Genomic DNA, 17,112 nt, shown 5'->3' on the forward strand with positions numbered 1-17,112 from the left:
TCCTGTAGGTCTGTGTCCAAGATGGCTGCCGTGAAGAGAGAGTGGACGCTGGCGCGAATTGGTTGCCGCTGCTCCCTCTTCACACTGTTTTTGATTTTCTGTTTTTGGATTGAATCCTGTTTTTAATTTGTGTCTCTGTGATGTCTTTATTACTTGTTATATTCCGATTATATGTTATTATGTAAGGTGTCCTTGAGATTTTGTATGAAAGGCGCCCATTAAATATAAAATTTATTATTATTATTATTAACATCACCACCTCCCTTTTCCCCTCTCTCTTCCCCTCGTGCCAACTGGATATGTACCCATTTCTACTATCCGGGCCCCTTTCCACTTCCCCCCATCCATTCGGCCCTTCGAGCCTGGACCGCCATTCGATATGATCATGGCTGATCATCCAACTCAGTATCCCATCCCTGCCTTCTCTCCATACCCCCTGATCCCTTTAGCCACAAGGGCCACATCTAATTGCTCTTCTCTTTATCGCACAGCCTTTTGTCTTCTTTTTACCTCTGGCCTTTGTCCAACCATCTGCCATTCTCCCCATTATGATAATGTTGCAATTAGGCCGAAAAAGATTCCCAACCTGAAACGTCACCTATCCATGTTCTCCAGAGAGGTTGCCTGTGTCTCTTTTTGTAAACCGACATCTGCAGTTCCTTGTACCTTTATATTCTCCTACAATTTGCTATTATTCTCCTGACTATCTATAACACTTCCAAGTTTTGCATCTTTACTCATGTTTACTTTAGAGATACAGCGCAGAAACAGGCCCTACGGCCCACCAGGTCCGCTCCAACCAGCGTCTACTCCATACACTGACACTATCCTACAGACAGGGCCAATTTTCACCGAAGCCAATTACCTTACAAACCTGTACATCTTCCGAGTGTGGGAGGAGACCGGAGTACCCGGAGATAACCCACGCAGTCACAGGGAGAACGTACAGCTCCGTTCAGACAGCGACCATAGTCAGGATTGAACCCGGGTCTCTGGTGCTGTAAGGCAGCAACTCTACCGCTGCGCCACTGTTTCAGTTTTGAAATTTTACTTTGTGCATCATAATCAAGTGATTAGCTTACACCGCGGCTTGAATGCAAACAATAGAGCTGTACAGCACGGAAACAGCCCCTTCGGTCCATCTTGCCCATGCCTTTTACAAGGTGTCATCCCAGGCTAGTCCCATTTGCCTGCATTTGGCCCATGTAATCCTCTAAAGCTATCCAGTCCATCGCACTGTTCAAATGTCTATTGAGTGGCTTAGTTTGTGCAGTTTATTTGAATAAAGGAAACAATAATGATTTTCTAAGAATCATTCCAAACCACATTCTTTGTTGCCTCTGGAAGTTAGTAATTATTTCCAAATTGTTTTGCTGGAGACCTAAATTCCTTTGTTAAAGGCAGCCAGCTTGGGCAGCTTACAACCCAGCGGTGGTATGAGCGCTGATTTTTTTAATTTCAAGTAACCCCTGCATTCTCTCCCCTCCCCTCCGCTCTCTCAACCCCATCTCCCACCCTAGTCGCCCGACCAGTTCCGCTGTTTGCATCCTCATATTCCTCTTGTTATCCCCAACCATTATGGGCTCCATCCTTCCTGTGGTCATCTGTTGCCTGCCCTGATATGTTCTGACCTTTTCTCGCCTCTATTCCCCAACCAACCCTACTTTCAGCCTGAACAAGGGTTCCGACCCAAAACGTCACCTATTCCTCTTCTCCAGAGATGCTGCCTGACCCGCTGTTACTCCAGCGCTTTGTGTCTATCTTGGCCACAGTGTTACTTCTGACTCACTGTGGCAAAGAAACTAGATCTGCTAATAAGCAAAATATATCTTGCACCAATGTCTGCCACAGAATGGTTCTATGAGAAAATTAAGCTATCCACGTCTTGCTGATTTCTCTGACATTTCAATAACCTTGCCTCTGCCCAAGGAAGGGAGCCCAACAGCTGGCAAAATGGAGGAAGATTTGAACACAACAGTAATCAGACTCCTAATTGACTTCAGGATGTGCCCCTTTACACTAGTCACCCATAGAGGAATTCCACGCCTGCCACTTTTGCGGGCTGGAAGAGTCTGTGTACCATGTGTATATGGAGTGTGTGAGGCTGCAGCCTTTCCTTCTGGCTGCATTTTTCACCCACCATCCTCATCTTTGGACACCCTGTGAAAAGTGTGAAAACGCACACCTCCATATTCAGGGACAGTTTCCTCTCAGCTGTTAGCAGGCAACTGAATTATTCTATCTCCAACAAGAGAGCAGTCCTGTGCTACCATCGAACTCATTGGAGACCCTCAGAGTATCTTTACCGGACTTTCACTTGCACAAAACGTTATTCCCTGTATCCTATATCTGTACACTGTGGACTGCACAATTGTAATCATGTATAGTCTTTCTGCAGACTGGATAGCACGCAACAAAAATGCTTTCCACTGAACCTCGGTGCGTAGGGCCAAAGATGTCCTGGTTGGGTTGCTCCTGGGCTAGGCCAAGCTGGCCATCCATGAATCACGGCGCCAAGCGGAAGTGGGCTCTGCCCGAGCCAGCTACCTGCCCCTTTTCCGGGGTACGTCCGTGCCCTAGTGGAGTTGGAAAGGGAGTGTGCCCTGTCCACGGGCACCCGGGGGATTTCCGGGACCGCTGGGCACCGAGGGGGGTTGAATGCATCCTCAATAAGGATTGTAACACAGTTGTATAGTAGTTTATTTTGTATATTTGTTTGTATTGTATTATGGTGATGGGTTCTGGTTTGTTTTATTGTATTGTAAATATTATTTTTAATAAATGAATCAATTTATTGATAAATAAAGAAACAGGGGAATTCCTCAGAAGCAGCTTCAAATACTTGGGCAAGTTTAGCAGTTATGCAGCTTAACTGTGCTCTCGATCCCATACTATCCATGAGTAATGTCCCAGGAGTTCAAATCTGTTGTGCAAACTCAGGTCCTGGTGACCGTCTTAAGAGTAGAGATGAGAATTCCCTCTTCTCCCCTCTCCCATCAGGCAAGTGGTACAGAAATGTGAAAATGCACACCTCCAGATTCAGGGACAGTTTCCTCTCAGCTGTTATCAGGCAACTGAATTATTCTATCACCAACAAGAGCGCGATCCTAAGCTACCATCTACCTCATTGGAGACCCTCAGAGTATCTTTACTAGACTTTCACTTGCGCTAAACGTTATTCCCTTTATCCTATATCTATACACTGTGGACTGCTTACTTGTAATCATGTATAGTCTTTCTGCAAACTGGATAGCACGCAACAAAAATGCTTTTCCACTGAACCTCGGTACACATGACAATAAACTAAACTAACTTGCTTCCCAGCAAAGCATTCGACATAGTTCCACATGGTAGGCTGCTCTGGAAGGTTAGATCGCATGGGATCCAAGGAGATATAGCTGAATGGATAGCAAATTGGCTCCATGGAAGGAAGCAGAGGGTGATGGTAGAAGGTTGCTTCTCGGACTGGAGGCCTGTGACTAGTGGTGTGCCTCAGTGTTAGGTGCTGCGCCCGTTACTGGTTGTCATCTACATCAATGATTTGGATGAGAACATATATGGAAAGATTAGCAAGTTTGCAGATGATGCAGAGTGGTTTTGCAGATAGTGAAGATGTTTGTGAAAGATTGCAGCAGAATCTTGATTGATTGGCCAAGTGGGCTGAGGAATGGTTGATAGAATTTAATACAGAGAAATGTGAGATGTTTTGGGAAGTCTAACATGGACAAGACCTACACAGTGAATGGTAGGGCTCTGGGGAGTGTTGTAAAGCAGAGCGATCTAGGAGTGCAGGTGCATGGTTTTTGGAGGTCGAGTTGCAGGTGGATTAGGTAGTCAAAAAGGCTATAGAATTGAATTGAATTTCCTTTATTGTCATTTAAGCAGGTTTGAATGAGATTTCATACCATGCAGTCATGACAGAAGAAAAGCAACAAAACACACAATGAACACAATTTAACACAAACATCCGTCACAGTGAAGGAAGGCAAAAAGTCTTATCTCTTCCATGCTTGTTCTCCCGCTGCGTCGAGGCGATCGAGGCTCTCGATGTTGAAGCCCCCGCCGGGTGATGGTAAATCCCGTGGCCGATTTTTAGCTCCGTGAACAGGCCGATTCAAACTCTGCGATTCGGGACGGACAAAGCTGCTGTTGCGAGAGCTCCCGCAACATTGGCGTTCATTAGCCAGTGTTGAGTATAGAAGTTGGGAGGTCATGTTGCAGTTGTATAAGACATTGGTGAGGCTGCATTTCGAATATTGTGTTCAGTTCTGGGTTATAGGAAAGATGTTGTTAAGCTGGAAAAGGTACAGAGAAGATTTGCGAATATGTTGCCAGGACAAGAGGACCTGAGCTATAGGGAGAGATTGAGTAGGCTGGGACTTTATTCCTTGGAGCACAGGAGGATAAGGGCTGATCTTATAGAGGTGTATGAAATCATGAGTGAAATAGATCGGGTAGATGCACAGAGTCTCTTGCCCAGAGTGGGTCGGTTGGGGGCGCTGCGAGTCAGCTGCCATGCCAGCAGCATGTTCGTTATTTCAACTTTTTTCTCTTTTCGTCACATGCAACAACCAAGGTAGAGTGAACATTTTTTCTCTTCTCTTTGGTATGGCCGAGTGTTTGTTTTGGTGTTTCTCGGTATGTCTTATGTGGGGGGTAGAGGAGGGGGAGGAAAGGGGGAAACCGTTTTTTAGTCACTTCCTCGACGGAGAGGCGACTTTTTCCATGTCACTTCTCCGCCTCCCTTCTCGCGGCCTAACAGCTTGGATTGGAACGGCCTTTCCCGGTGTCGGGCCCAGAGCTTCAGCAATGGGTGCAGCGTGGGCTTTTCCATCGCGGAGCGTGGGCGAACCCTTGCTGGGGGTCGCCAGAGAGGAGTGCTCCAATCGCTGGCCTGGTGACTTTGACATCATGGGGCTGTGGTCTGCGGAGCTTCTAGCCGCAGGCATGGCGTGGACTTACCATCTGGAGCCTGAGATCCCTTGCCGGGGATCGCCGGAGAAGAGCTCCGACCGCCGGGCTGCAGCCTATAACATCCCGAAGCCGCAGTCTCCGGTAGGAAAGTGGCACTCCAGGCCGTGGAGTGCGTTCACTCTACCTTGGTTGTTGCATGTGACGAATAAATTTGACTGACAGAGTAGGTGAACCGAGGACCAGAGGACATAGGTTTAAGGTGAAGCGGAAAAGATTTAATAGGAATTTGAGGTAACTTTTTTATAAAAAGGGTGGTAGGTGTATGGAACAAGCTGCCAGATGAGGTATTTGGTGTGAGCAGGTTGGGCCGAAGGGCCTGTTTCCACACTATATCACTCTATGACTCTATGATACATTTAATCTTAATACTGAAACTAATGAAAACAATATGTATGCATGCATTGTATTATATTCTGTGTTCTCTTGCCAAATATGTAGATTCTTAAACTTTTTCATTTCTTAAATGGTTTTAATTTAGTCAACTTTTCCATCAGTCCTGTTTCTCCAAGTTGTTTAATTTAAATTTTGTAATTATCACCGATAATTTATTTTCCTAACATTTGATCTTTTTAAGGATGATATTTCTGGAAAAATGTTGTATTTTAAATTTGTCCTTATTTATTTATGTTTATATAGCAATTAGTTTTACGTTAAAATGGCTGGCATTGGAACTGAAAACCTCCAATCCTTCTCTTGGAGACCTTTGATCCTTCTCATTGGAGACCTTTGATCCTTCTCATTGGAGACGTTTAAACTTTCTTAATCGGACTTTAATGTTATATCTTTGCACTAAACGTTGCACCCTTTATCTTTGCACCATGTTCAGCTTGATTGTATTCATGTCTAGTCTTTCTTTGACTGGATAGCACGCAAACAAAAGCTTTTCACTGTATCTCGGTCCACATGACAATAAACTAAACTACAGTAAACTCAGTGTTTATTTATGGACTAAACATTTTATGGCAAGGTGAAAACTTCCAAAATTGTGTATCAAAATACAGGAAGGATAGTTTTTTAGATGTCATTATGTCCTTTTTACATATTTCTAACCATGATTAGATTTTACAAAGCAAACTTTTATTATGGCTTCTCGAAAAATGAGAGGAACATTCCTGGCGCATCGCATAGTTCAACTGGTTTCAATCTTTGAGTTTCCTCTTCAAATAGGCTAATTATTGACAGATTTCTATCCTGCTCATATAAAAATAGAGGACACGAGGTGGATGCTACAGTGAAGTTTGCTCAGAAGTTCTTGCAGCCATTTTGAAGAAGATTTTCTTGTAGTTTAAACCATGAACCAAAACAGTGTGAGAATGGGGCAGTAAGTTGTAAAGTTACTGAGAGCAAAAAATAATTTATTAATACATTTTGAAATGTATTTATTTCAGTATTTAACTGATATAAATACATTCCAGTTAAACTTGAGAAAATCACAGACTTGGGGCAAATAGCTTGTTTCTTTGCCTCAAATGCTGAGTGATATTTGCAGTGTTTGTAAGATCAGACGATGCATTTTTGATATAGTGATTAAATTCTGAATATCGTCAAGGTGGGCTTAGTTTAGCTTAGTGTAGAGATACAACTTGGAAACTGGTCCTTCAACCCACCAAGCCCTCGTTGATAAGTGATCACCCGTACACTAGTTCTATCCTGCACAGGGCAGCACTGCGGCGCAGTGGTAGAGTTGCTGCCATACTGCACCACAGACCCAGATTCAATCCTGATTATGGGTGCTGTCTGTACTGAGTTTGAACGTTCTCCCCGTGACCCGAATGGGTTTTCGCCGGGATCTCTTGTTTCCTCCCACACTCCAAAGACATACAGGTTTGTAGGTTAATTAGTTTGGTAAAATTGTAAATTGTCCCTCGTGTGTGTAGGATAGTGTTAGTGTGCGGGGATTGCTGGTTAGTGCAGACTCGATGGGCCGAAGGGCCTGTTTCCCCGCTGTAGGATCGATTGTAATCATGTATTGTCTTTCTGCTGACTGGTTAGCACGCAACAAAAGCTTTTCACTGTACCTCGGTACACGTGACAATAAACTAAACTCTAACTAAACTAGGTGCAAATTACAGAAACCAATTGACTTACAAACCTGTACGTTCTTCTGAAGAAAGGTCCCGACCGAAAATGTCAACCATTCCTTCAATCCAGAGATGCTGCCTGTCCACTGAATTACTCCAGCATTTTGAGTCTTAATAAAAGTTTGCTTGATAAAACCCAATCATGGTTAAAATGTTTCCTCAAGACCCGCTGAGATACTCCAGCATTTTGTATCTATCTTTGATTTAAACCAGCACTTGCAGTTTCTTAGTGTGAAACATCGGGAACAATCTTCCTGCATCTAGCCTGTACAACCCCTTAAGAATTTTGTAAGTTTCTATAAGATCTCCCCTCAATCTTCTAAATTCTAGCGAGTACAAGCCGAGTCTATCCAGTCTTTCTTCATATGAAAGTCCTGACATCTGTTCGAGGTGGCCCATCCCACATTCTCAGAATAATTGGCCACTAGCAATTATTTTTGAAATTAAGACAAAATGCTCCAAATACTTGACTAAGGAGGCGGCATCTCCACAGATCACGAAGAGTAATTGAAAGTAAGCAACTTGGTCACATCACTAAACATGCACATAATGACCTGTGTCATGCTGAAAGATGTGCAGATTTGTAATACTATATTAAACCAAAGTGAGAGTTAGATTGAGCTCTTAGAGGTAAGGGAATCAAGGGATATGGGGAAAAGCCAAAACGGGGTACTGATTTTGGATGAGAGACACGAGGAACTGCAGATGCTTGTTTACAACATAAATACACAAAGTGCAGGAGTAACTCAGCAGATGAGACAGCATCTCTCGAGAACGTAGATAGATGATGATTCGGGTCTGAGGAGGGTTCCGACCCAAAAGGTCACCTGCCCTGACCCACTGAGTTACTCCAGCACTTTGTCTCTTTACTTGAATATCTACACAGAGAAAACTATAAAGATATGGGGCACATTACTGGATGCCACTTATTATTTGACGATCGGAGTTAATTAGATAAATAAGGTTTAAAAGCTGCTTGCCATATCCTCTGTATGTTGGCTTTTCTTTTTGGTTCAAATTGTACAACACCAAACACACCAAACAAGGGAACTGAGTCATCCTTCAATATTGGCCATGTTTATGAATGAATTTGTTTGAATTGGACTTCCCTAAACGACACGTGAATTGCATATTAAACAATTGGTACCCAATTCCCCAGTTGTACATCCTTCATCATTTCTGTCACACAATTTATTGTTGAAATCTTGGTGTAATTTAGATAAAATGTAATTCTGGATTAGGCACACTTTTTTTTTGTTTTGTTTTTGTGCCTAAGAACATAATACACTGAATACATATCAGATTAGTCTTTGACTTCATCATATTACTGAAGCCAAATCACTAATTGTGTTGAGATATTTTTTTCTAAATTGCTAGATTTATGCTTCTTTAATCAGCTCACTTTAAAAAATATATATATATATTTGTTTGCTATATTTCAAGTATTGTACTTAATACAGTCTAAAAAGATTTACGAGCAGTTTCGATCGGGAGAGATTGTTGCTTGGTACTTTAGATAAGGGAAGATTTAGGGCCACTCTGATAGTGAGCTTTAAAATTATGATTTGATGAGACAACGTAGATAAGTGGAGGCTATTTCCAAGCGTGAGAAACCAAAATGATAACTACAGGTTATCATTTTAAATCTTTTAAAAATAAGATGATTAGAATTTGGAAACAAGGAACTGCAGGAGATGGTTAACACACAAAATGACATAAAGCACTTAAGTAACTCAGCGGGTCGGGCAGCGTCTCTGGAGAACAAGGATAGGTGACTAATCGGGTTGACCCTTCTAAACCTCAATGTAAAATTTTCCATAAATGGTGGTTGAGGCAGCACGGCTGCGTAGCGGTAGAGTTGCTGCCTTACAGTGCCAGAGACTTGGGTTTGATCTTGACTAACTGCGGGTGCTGTTTGTACAGAGTTTGTACGTTCTCCCTGTGACCGCGTGGGTTTTCTCCGGGTGCTCCGGTTTCCTCCCACACTCCAAAGACGTGCAGGTGTGTAGGTTAATTGGCTTTGGTAAGTTGTAAACATGTCCCCAGTGTGTGTAGATTAGTGTACGGGGTGATCGCTGGTCGGCGCGGACTCGATGGGCCGAAGAGCCTGTTTCCGTGCTGTATCTCTGAAGTCTAAAGGCAGATAGCATGGTTGGAAACTGGCTGAGCACGTGGGCGAAATAATGTAAAGATGTGTTGAAATGATGTGATGTTACAAGTACAATTTGTATATCTTTAATAATATTAAAATAAAAGTTTTTTTCCAATGTGTGGCTTACAAAATACAATGACATACCTGCGTCATGTAATTCATGTCAATGTGTAAAGTTGATACTATTGTGTGAATGTTCTCCCTTTCACCAGGAACGTTTATAAGGATTATCGATTATTAGAGCTTGCTTGTGAATCTCAGGAGGACCTAGATGGTTGGAAGGCATCGTTACTTAAGGCTGGTATTTATCCAGATAAATGCACTGTAAGTCACCAAACAGTTAATTATCAATATTGTTTAGAATTTAAGGTGGTCAAATAGAGTGCAATAGTGAAACAGTACATATTCGGCCGAGAACATTTCTGTTGCTGTTGTGATGTCTCACTATTTATGAGTCTGCAAAGATGAAAGACGAGTTATCCACAATTGGCATTTTCAACTTTTTTGATTATAATGCAGTTATAAACAAATTATAATGCAGGTGGAGGCCAATACAATAGTGGCATTTAAGAGGCTTTTAGATAGGCACATGGATATGGAGAGAAATGGATTAGGCCCATCAGACCCTGAAACCTGGTGGGTTTCCTTCGGGTGCTCTTGTTTCCTCCCAGATCCCAAAGACGTACGGGTTTGTAGGTTAATTGGCTTGGTATAAATGTCAATTGTCCCTAGTGTATGAAGGATAGTGTTAGTGTGCAGGGATCACTGATCGGTGGGTGAAAGGACCTGTTTCCATGCTGCATCTCTAAACTAAAACAAAACACCACTTGTTACAAGTTCCAACCAGAAAATGACCCATTTTGTCTCGTCTCCACTCGCATTATCTTATGCACTAGGGACAATTTACAATTTTACCAAAGACAATTTAGCTACAAACCAGTACGTCTTTGGAGTGGGAAACCAGAGCACCCAGAGAAAACCAAAGCATAACGTGCAAACTCTGTACAGACAGCCCCCGTAGTCAGGATTGAACCTGGGTCTCTGGCGCTGTTAGGCAGCAACTCTACCACTGCGCTGTTGTGCTGCCCTTTATTTTGATGAATATGGGCCAAATGCTGGTAAGTGGGACTAGCTTAGATGGGGCACCTTGGTCACCATGGACGAGTTGCTCAGAGGGGCCTGATTCTGTGATTCTAACCTTTAATGCAGCAGCTCATCAAATGCTTCCTGGAAATCTAAATTCATTGCGATCCACCACCCTTCTCCTTTATTCAGCACATGTTAATTCTTCAAAGAACTTCAGTTAATTACTTTGACTACTTTTTTCCCAACCTAACCAAGGTTGCTAAAGTATATTCATAAACTTAGCAACCACCCCTTCAATGCCGAGAGTAATGTAATTCCACTTTCACAAAACCTTTGTTGCTTTGCCTGATCAGCTTGACTTTGTTATCCAAAAGTGCTCCGTCTCTCTGACATTTTCCCCATGGCAGATGTTAAGATGGAGACATAAGTAACTGCAGATGCTGTAATCGGGAGCAAAAACAAACAAACTGCAGGAGGAACCCAGCGGCCCAGATGTTAACTAGCCAGTAGGTTCCTGCTTTTCGAAGAGGGAGGCGGGGGGAGGGGTGTTCCGCCCCCGAAAATGCAGCACTTAGGCCAAATAAGGCGGCCGATCTCAACCTCATCGGCACTTCTGCGGCCGATCAGTGGGTGGAATTTGTCCCCTGCAGCCAAGGCTCTGGAACTCTGGCCCGGCCGGAGCCGGCAGATCCGTTCCCATAGCCGACTTCCACGGCCGATCGGTGGGTAGAATTTGCCCACTGCAGACGGGGCTCCGGAACTCCCTGGCGGCCTAGGCAGACCGTTTCGGTACCGTTGGATTGCTCTCGGAGGCTGTGACCTCTGTTATTCCGGCAAAATGGATAATCCAGAAAGGCTCTGGAAGCAAGGGTGTCGGAAAATGGGTGGTGAACCTGTACCTAATCATCCCTTTAGTACACTATGAAATCCCACAATTTCCAACGTTGTCATATCTATCCTGGGATGGGCACATCTCGTATTTCCACCACTTAGGTTTGGGTTTATTATTGATACATGTACCAAGATACAATCAAAAGCTTTGTTTTGCATGTCATCCAAACAGATCAAATATACCACATAGATACGTACATTCAGTCCAAACTCAAGTGCAAAAGATAGAGCGATGGGGAAGATACAGAATGCAGAATATACTTCTCAACATTGTAGAGCTTCAGTTCTATAGACAAAGTCCAATGAACAATGGGGTCGAGTTGCATCAAGCAGGACCATAGCTCATGAAAGGACCATTCAGAAGCCTGATAATAGAGGGGAAGAAGCTGTTCCTGAGTCTGATGGTGCGCACATTCTAGCTTTTATAATGTCTGCCAGACGAGAGCAGAGTGCGGAAGGAATGACGGGTGCTACAAGTCTTTGATTGTGTTGGCTGCTTTTCTAAGGCAGCATGAAGTACAGGTGGAGTTCATGGTGGGACATTGGTCTGTGGGATGGACTGGGCTACATCTACAACCCTCTGCAATTTCATTACTTTAGTTTCGAGATACAGCGCGGAAACAGGCCCTTTAGCCCACCGAGTCCGTGCCGACTAGCGACCCCCTATACTAACGCACACTACACACTAGGGACAATTTTTAATTTTTATCAAAGCCATTTAACCTACAAACCTGCACATCTTTGCAGTGTGGGAGGAAACTGGCGTACCCTGGGAAAACCCACTCGGTCACAGGGAGAACAAACAAATTCCGTACAGACAACACACGTAGTCAGGATCGAACCCTGCTCTCTGGCGATGTAAGAAGGAAACTCTATCGCTACGCCACCGTGCCACTTAGTTCTAGGATTTCGACCAGCCTAGAAGAAAGTGAACCTGGGAACTCGGAGTAATACAAATTATACAAGACCTATAGATAACTATAGGTCATAAGGTCATAAATGATAGGAGTAGAATTAGGCCATTCAGCCCATGAAGTCAACTCCGCCATTCAATCATGGCTGATCTATCTCTCCTAACCCCATTCTCCTGCCTTCTCCCCATAACCACTACTAATCAAGAATCTATCTGTCTCTCCCTTAAATATGTCCACTGACTTGGCCTCCACAGCATTCAGTGGCAAATAATTCCACAGATTCACCACCCTCTGACGAAAGAAATTCCTCCTCATCTCCTTCCTAAAGGAACGTCCTTTAATTCTAGGGCTATGACCTCTAGTCCTGGACTCTCCCACTAGTGGAAACATCCTCTCCACATCCACTCTATCCAAGCCTTTCATTATTCGGTAAGTTTCAATGAGGTCCCCACTCATTCTTCTAAACTCCAGTGAGTACAGGCCCAGTGCTGACAAGATATGGTACCCAAAATTGCTCACAATATTCCAAATGCGGCCTGACCAGCGCCTCATAGAGCCTCAGCATTACAGCCTTTATTTAATAGTTTTATTGAAAGTTACTAAAATCACCATCTACATTCCCAAACCAGGTTGTGATGCAACCTAATGGCAGGCTTTATGATGATACATGATAAACGTGGCAGCTATTTTCAGTTTTTTGTGTGTTTCTGCTTTGCACAGATTGAGGAGGAGACAGAATGTATACATAGCTTCTCCAAGGACCCTCAGCTGGAGAGACAAGTGGAGACCATTCGCAGCCTAGTCGACTCGTACATGTGCATCATTCACAAGACCATCCAAGACCTTATACCAAAGATAATTATGCACCTCATGATCAATAATGTGAGTTTCATTTTGTTTAAGCGCTACTACAGATAAGTAGAAAATGAGCATTACTTTTTACCACATCTGAGAATGAGCTTCACTTCTTTTTAAAGTTCCCATATATATAGAAATTGTCACCTTTGCCTTGTAATTGAGTTTGCTGTGTGAAGAAGGCATCCGACCCGAAACGTCACTTATTTATTTTCTCCAGAGATGCTGCCTGACCCGCTGAGTTACTCCAGCACTTTGTGTCTATCTTTGCTTATGTCAACCTTTATAGATTTTTGAAAGGATTTTACAATACTTGGTTCATATATTTCACACCATTATTATCTTAAAATTAAATCCCATTTGCTGTCATTCTTTATTTTGCGCAGATGTGTGTTAATTTACTCACCTTTTATTGCCATTATTTGGTGTCTTGATGTACATATATCTCTAGTCCCTCTAAAGTCCATTGCTGATCTTTTCCCAAAGTAACAGATCATAAGTTGAAGCATAGAAACCAGCTGATCAACCCAAAAAACTTATGTTAGCATTGATGTTCCACAAAAGCTTCCTATCACCCTTCTTCCTCTAACAATATCAATAGATCCTTATGCTGTCTCCAAACAAATGGGCCAATCTTTCACCAATTTAGATGCACAGAGTCTCTTGCCCAGAGTTGGGGAATCGAGGACCAGAGGACATAGGTTCCAAGTGAAGGGGAAAAGATTTAATAGGATTTTGAGGGGTAACTTTTTCACACAAAGGGTGGTATATGGAACAAGCTGCCAGAGGAAGTAGTTGAGGCAGGAACTGTCCCATCGTTTAAGAAACAGTTGGACAGGTACATGGATAGGACAGGTTTGGAGGGATATGGACCAAGTGCAGGCAAGTGGGACTAGTGTAGCTGGGACATTGTTGGCCCGTGTGGGCAAGTTGGGCCGAAGGGCCTGTTTCCACACTGTATCATTCTATGACTCTATGACTAACTGGGAAGCAATTACTGAAAACAATGACAGAAAAAGGCTAGAGATGATACCTCTAGTTATCTGCACAGTGATGATTGGTCAACGATTTTAATTTGGGTTTCAATTGAATGGGTACAGACCTTGTCAGATAACTAAATGAGTCTTTTGGTTATCTTTCGACTTCAGACTTCAGAGATGCAGCACAGAAACAGGCCTTTCGGCCTACCGAGTCCACGCTGACTAGCATTCACCCCATAAACTACACACGAGGGGCAATTTACAATTTTTACTGAAGCCAATTAACCTACAAACCTGCACGTCTTTAGTGTGCGGGAGGAAACTGGAACACCCAAAGAAAACCCACGCAGTCACAGGGAGAACGTACAAACTCCACACAGACAGCACCTGTGATCAGGATCGTGCCCAGGTCTCTGGCGCTGTAAGGCAGCAACTCGACTGCTGTGCCTCCGAGCCACCCTAAGCACATAGAAATTATACACCATTCATAATCTTTATCATGAGTAAAAGCCTAGCCATTTATGTAACGGTTGTAATTTTGTTCCATAGACGAAGGGATTTATTAACACAGAGCTTTTGGCAAAACTGTATTCAGAAGACCAAACTGCTCTAATGGAGGAATCTCTGGAACAGGCCCAAAGGCACGACGAAATTCTTCGAACATATAACGCTATCAGTGAAGCACTGAATATTATTGGCAACATTAACGTGAACACAGTATCAGTTCCATTGCCGCCTCCTGTGGATGATTCCTGGTTACATACAAGCCACAGGTATGGTTGCAGGATTGATAGCTTCATAGTTATTTGTTGTACGGGTCGGGGGGAGCTTCCCCCGCCACGGGTACCATGTAATCCCATGCTACCTGCTTGCGCCATGGTCGGATAGTCGGCGACTAAACCGTCTCCCCCCAACCTGGTTTGCCAGGTGAGGGAGCTGTGGACCCCCAGCAGGACCAAAATCAAGACCTGTCAAAAAGGGCGGATGAGCTTCTAGAGAGCCAACGGCCATCCACACTTCAGTAGAAGTTGCGATCACTGTCGTACACAGCATTGTAAGGAATTATGATAAAGCACACACACATCTCATATGTGTATGTGACGAATAAACTTGACTTGACGACACCAAAATGCTATACTTCCAGTGACGGAACTGGAAGACAGAGATGTGTGGTGCATCCGTCACCGTTCCTGTCGGAAACCAGCACCACTGTGTCGCTAACATTCTTGTATCTTGTGCTTTAAGGAATTTTATTGAAACATCTCCTACACCAGTTCTCCACAGATGCTGCCTGACCTGCTGAGTTACTCCAGCACTCTGTGTCCCGTGTATTAACCAGCATCTGCAGTTCTATGTTTCTTAGGAATTTTATTTATTGTGCGCCTTAAAAGTAGTTGGTTTTGTTAAGATGAGGGACTAGTGTGTTTCTTCACATCACTGGTACTCTCTAAGAGTTAATATGTACACCTGTGTGCGGCACAGCTGGTAGAGCTGCAACCACACAGTGTCAGAGACTCGGGTTCGATTCTGACCTCGGGTGCTGTCTTTGTGGAGTTCGCACGTTCTCTCTCGGTGCTCCAGTTTCCTCCCACATTCCAAAGGCTTGTGGGTTTATGGGTCAATTAGCCTCTGTAAATTGCCCCTAGTGTGTAGGATGCAAAACTGACATAGAACTAGTGTGAACGATGATCGATGGTTGGCGTGGGCACGGTGGGCCGAATAGCTTGTTTCCATGCTGTATCTCTACACATAGAACAAGGAATAGTGCAGCACAGAGGTAAACTGATCTCTGTGTGGGGATGTGTATGAAGGAATTGCAGATGCTGGTTTAAATCGAAGATAGACACAAAATGCTGGAGTACCTCAGCGGGACAGGCAGCATCTCTGGAGAGAAAGAATGGGTGATGTTTTGGGTCGAGACCTTTCTTCAGACTGATCTCCTCTGTCTGCACATGATCCATGTCCCTCCATTTCCTGCATATTCATGTTCCTATCTAAAATCCTCAAACGGCCTATTGTATCTGGGAAAGAATTGCAGATGCTGGTTTACACCGAAGATAGACACAAAATGCTGGAGTAACTCACTGAGACAGGCAGCATCTTTGGAGAGAAAGAATGGGTGATGTTTCGGGTCGAGAAGGAAGGATATGGTGTGAAAACGACAGATCACAGCAGGCGATGATCAAGAAAATGTAGAATGGTTCATTGTTAGCTGAGGGGAACGTGACAGCAAGGCATAAAATCAGAAAAAGAAATCAGGAAGACAGTGAAACTAGTCGGAGAACTAGGGCGGGGATGGAACTGAGAGAGGCAATGCAAGGGTTACATTGAAGTTAGAGGTAGCGGCAATTCAACCCAGCAGTATGAATATTGCTTTCTCCAGCATTTTGTGTCCGTTGCGCCTGCCTGTTTATTCTGGTTGTTTATTCATGGTACGTGTCATTACAACAATTTTAAAAGACAATAATATATAAATGGTAATGGACCTAAAAATCTGTGGTAACAGTGTATCGTGTTGGATGGCCGATGCCAACTTAATGTGAGGCCATTATCATTCATCAGCAGGGCACAGGGGATGTATGTGACAGAATGTGTTGCTTTAAATTAGGAATATTGTTCTTGGAACATTAAATATTTTTCCAATCTGCTCAGCCCAGTAGACTAGAGTCATTATTCATTGATATAAAACCTGAACCAACCAATGGGCAATAAAGTTCCCTGTGAATGCACTCCAAGATGGCGCCCAACCCAGGTGACTATTTGCGTCCCAGCCACAGAAGCAGATCGACAAACTCATATTACAATCGCTCCACACTCCAACGACTTACTCCGACAGTGACATTTACCTTGCACTAAATGCTATTCCTTTATCATGTATCACTGTAAATGGATCGATTGTAATCATGTATTGTGTTTCTGCTAACTGGTTAGCATGCAACTAAAAGCTTTTCACTGTACCTCGGTAAACGTGACAATAAACAAAACTAAACTATACCTCTTAGTCATAGAGTAATGGAGCACGGAAATAGGCCCATCGTCCATGCCAACCAAGATGCCCCATCTAAACTAGCCCCATTTGTCTGCGTTTGGCCACTATCCCTTGAAACCTTTCCTATCCATGTACTTTCACTACAGAAGTCCCGATTATAATTATTTCAATGTTTTACTCCCCAATTTGT

The 17,112-nt window shown here is 43.4% G+C and overlaps 1 protein-coding gene across 5 annotated transcripts in view; it reads left to right on the forward strand.

Moving 5' to 3' along the window:
• The window catches only part of dnm3 (dynamin 3), a 168,769-nt gene that overhangs the window by 134,905 nt on the left and 16,752 nt on the right, over positions 1 to 17,112 (forward strand). For 3 of the 5 annotated variants that reach the window (XM_033028059.1, XM_033028062.1, XM_033028060.1), the window contains 3 exons: positions 9,420 to 9,531; positions 12,819 to 12,980; positions 14,483 to 14,706. In XM_033028059.1, the coding sequence (XP_032883950.1) occupies positions 9,420 to 9,531; positions 12,819 to 12,980; positions 14,483 to 14,706 (498 nt within the window). Of the gene's footprint in view, positions 1 to 9,419; positions 9,532 to 12,818; positions 12,981 to 14,482; positions 14,707 to 17,112 lie in introns of those variants that run through there. The other 2 variants (XR_004413239.1, XM_033028063.1) reach the window with 2 other exon arrangements.

This window comes from Amblyraja radiata, chromosome 10 (assembly GCF_010909765.2).
Source record: "Amblyraja radiata isolate CabotCenter1 chromosome 10, sAmbRad1.1.pri, whole genome shotgun sequence".
Taxonomy (NCBI): Eukaryota; Metazoa; Chordata; class Chondrichthyes; order Rajiformes; family Rajidae; genus Amblyraja; species Amblyraja radiata.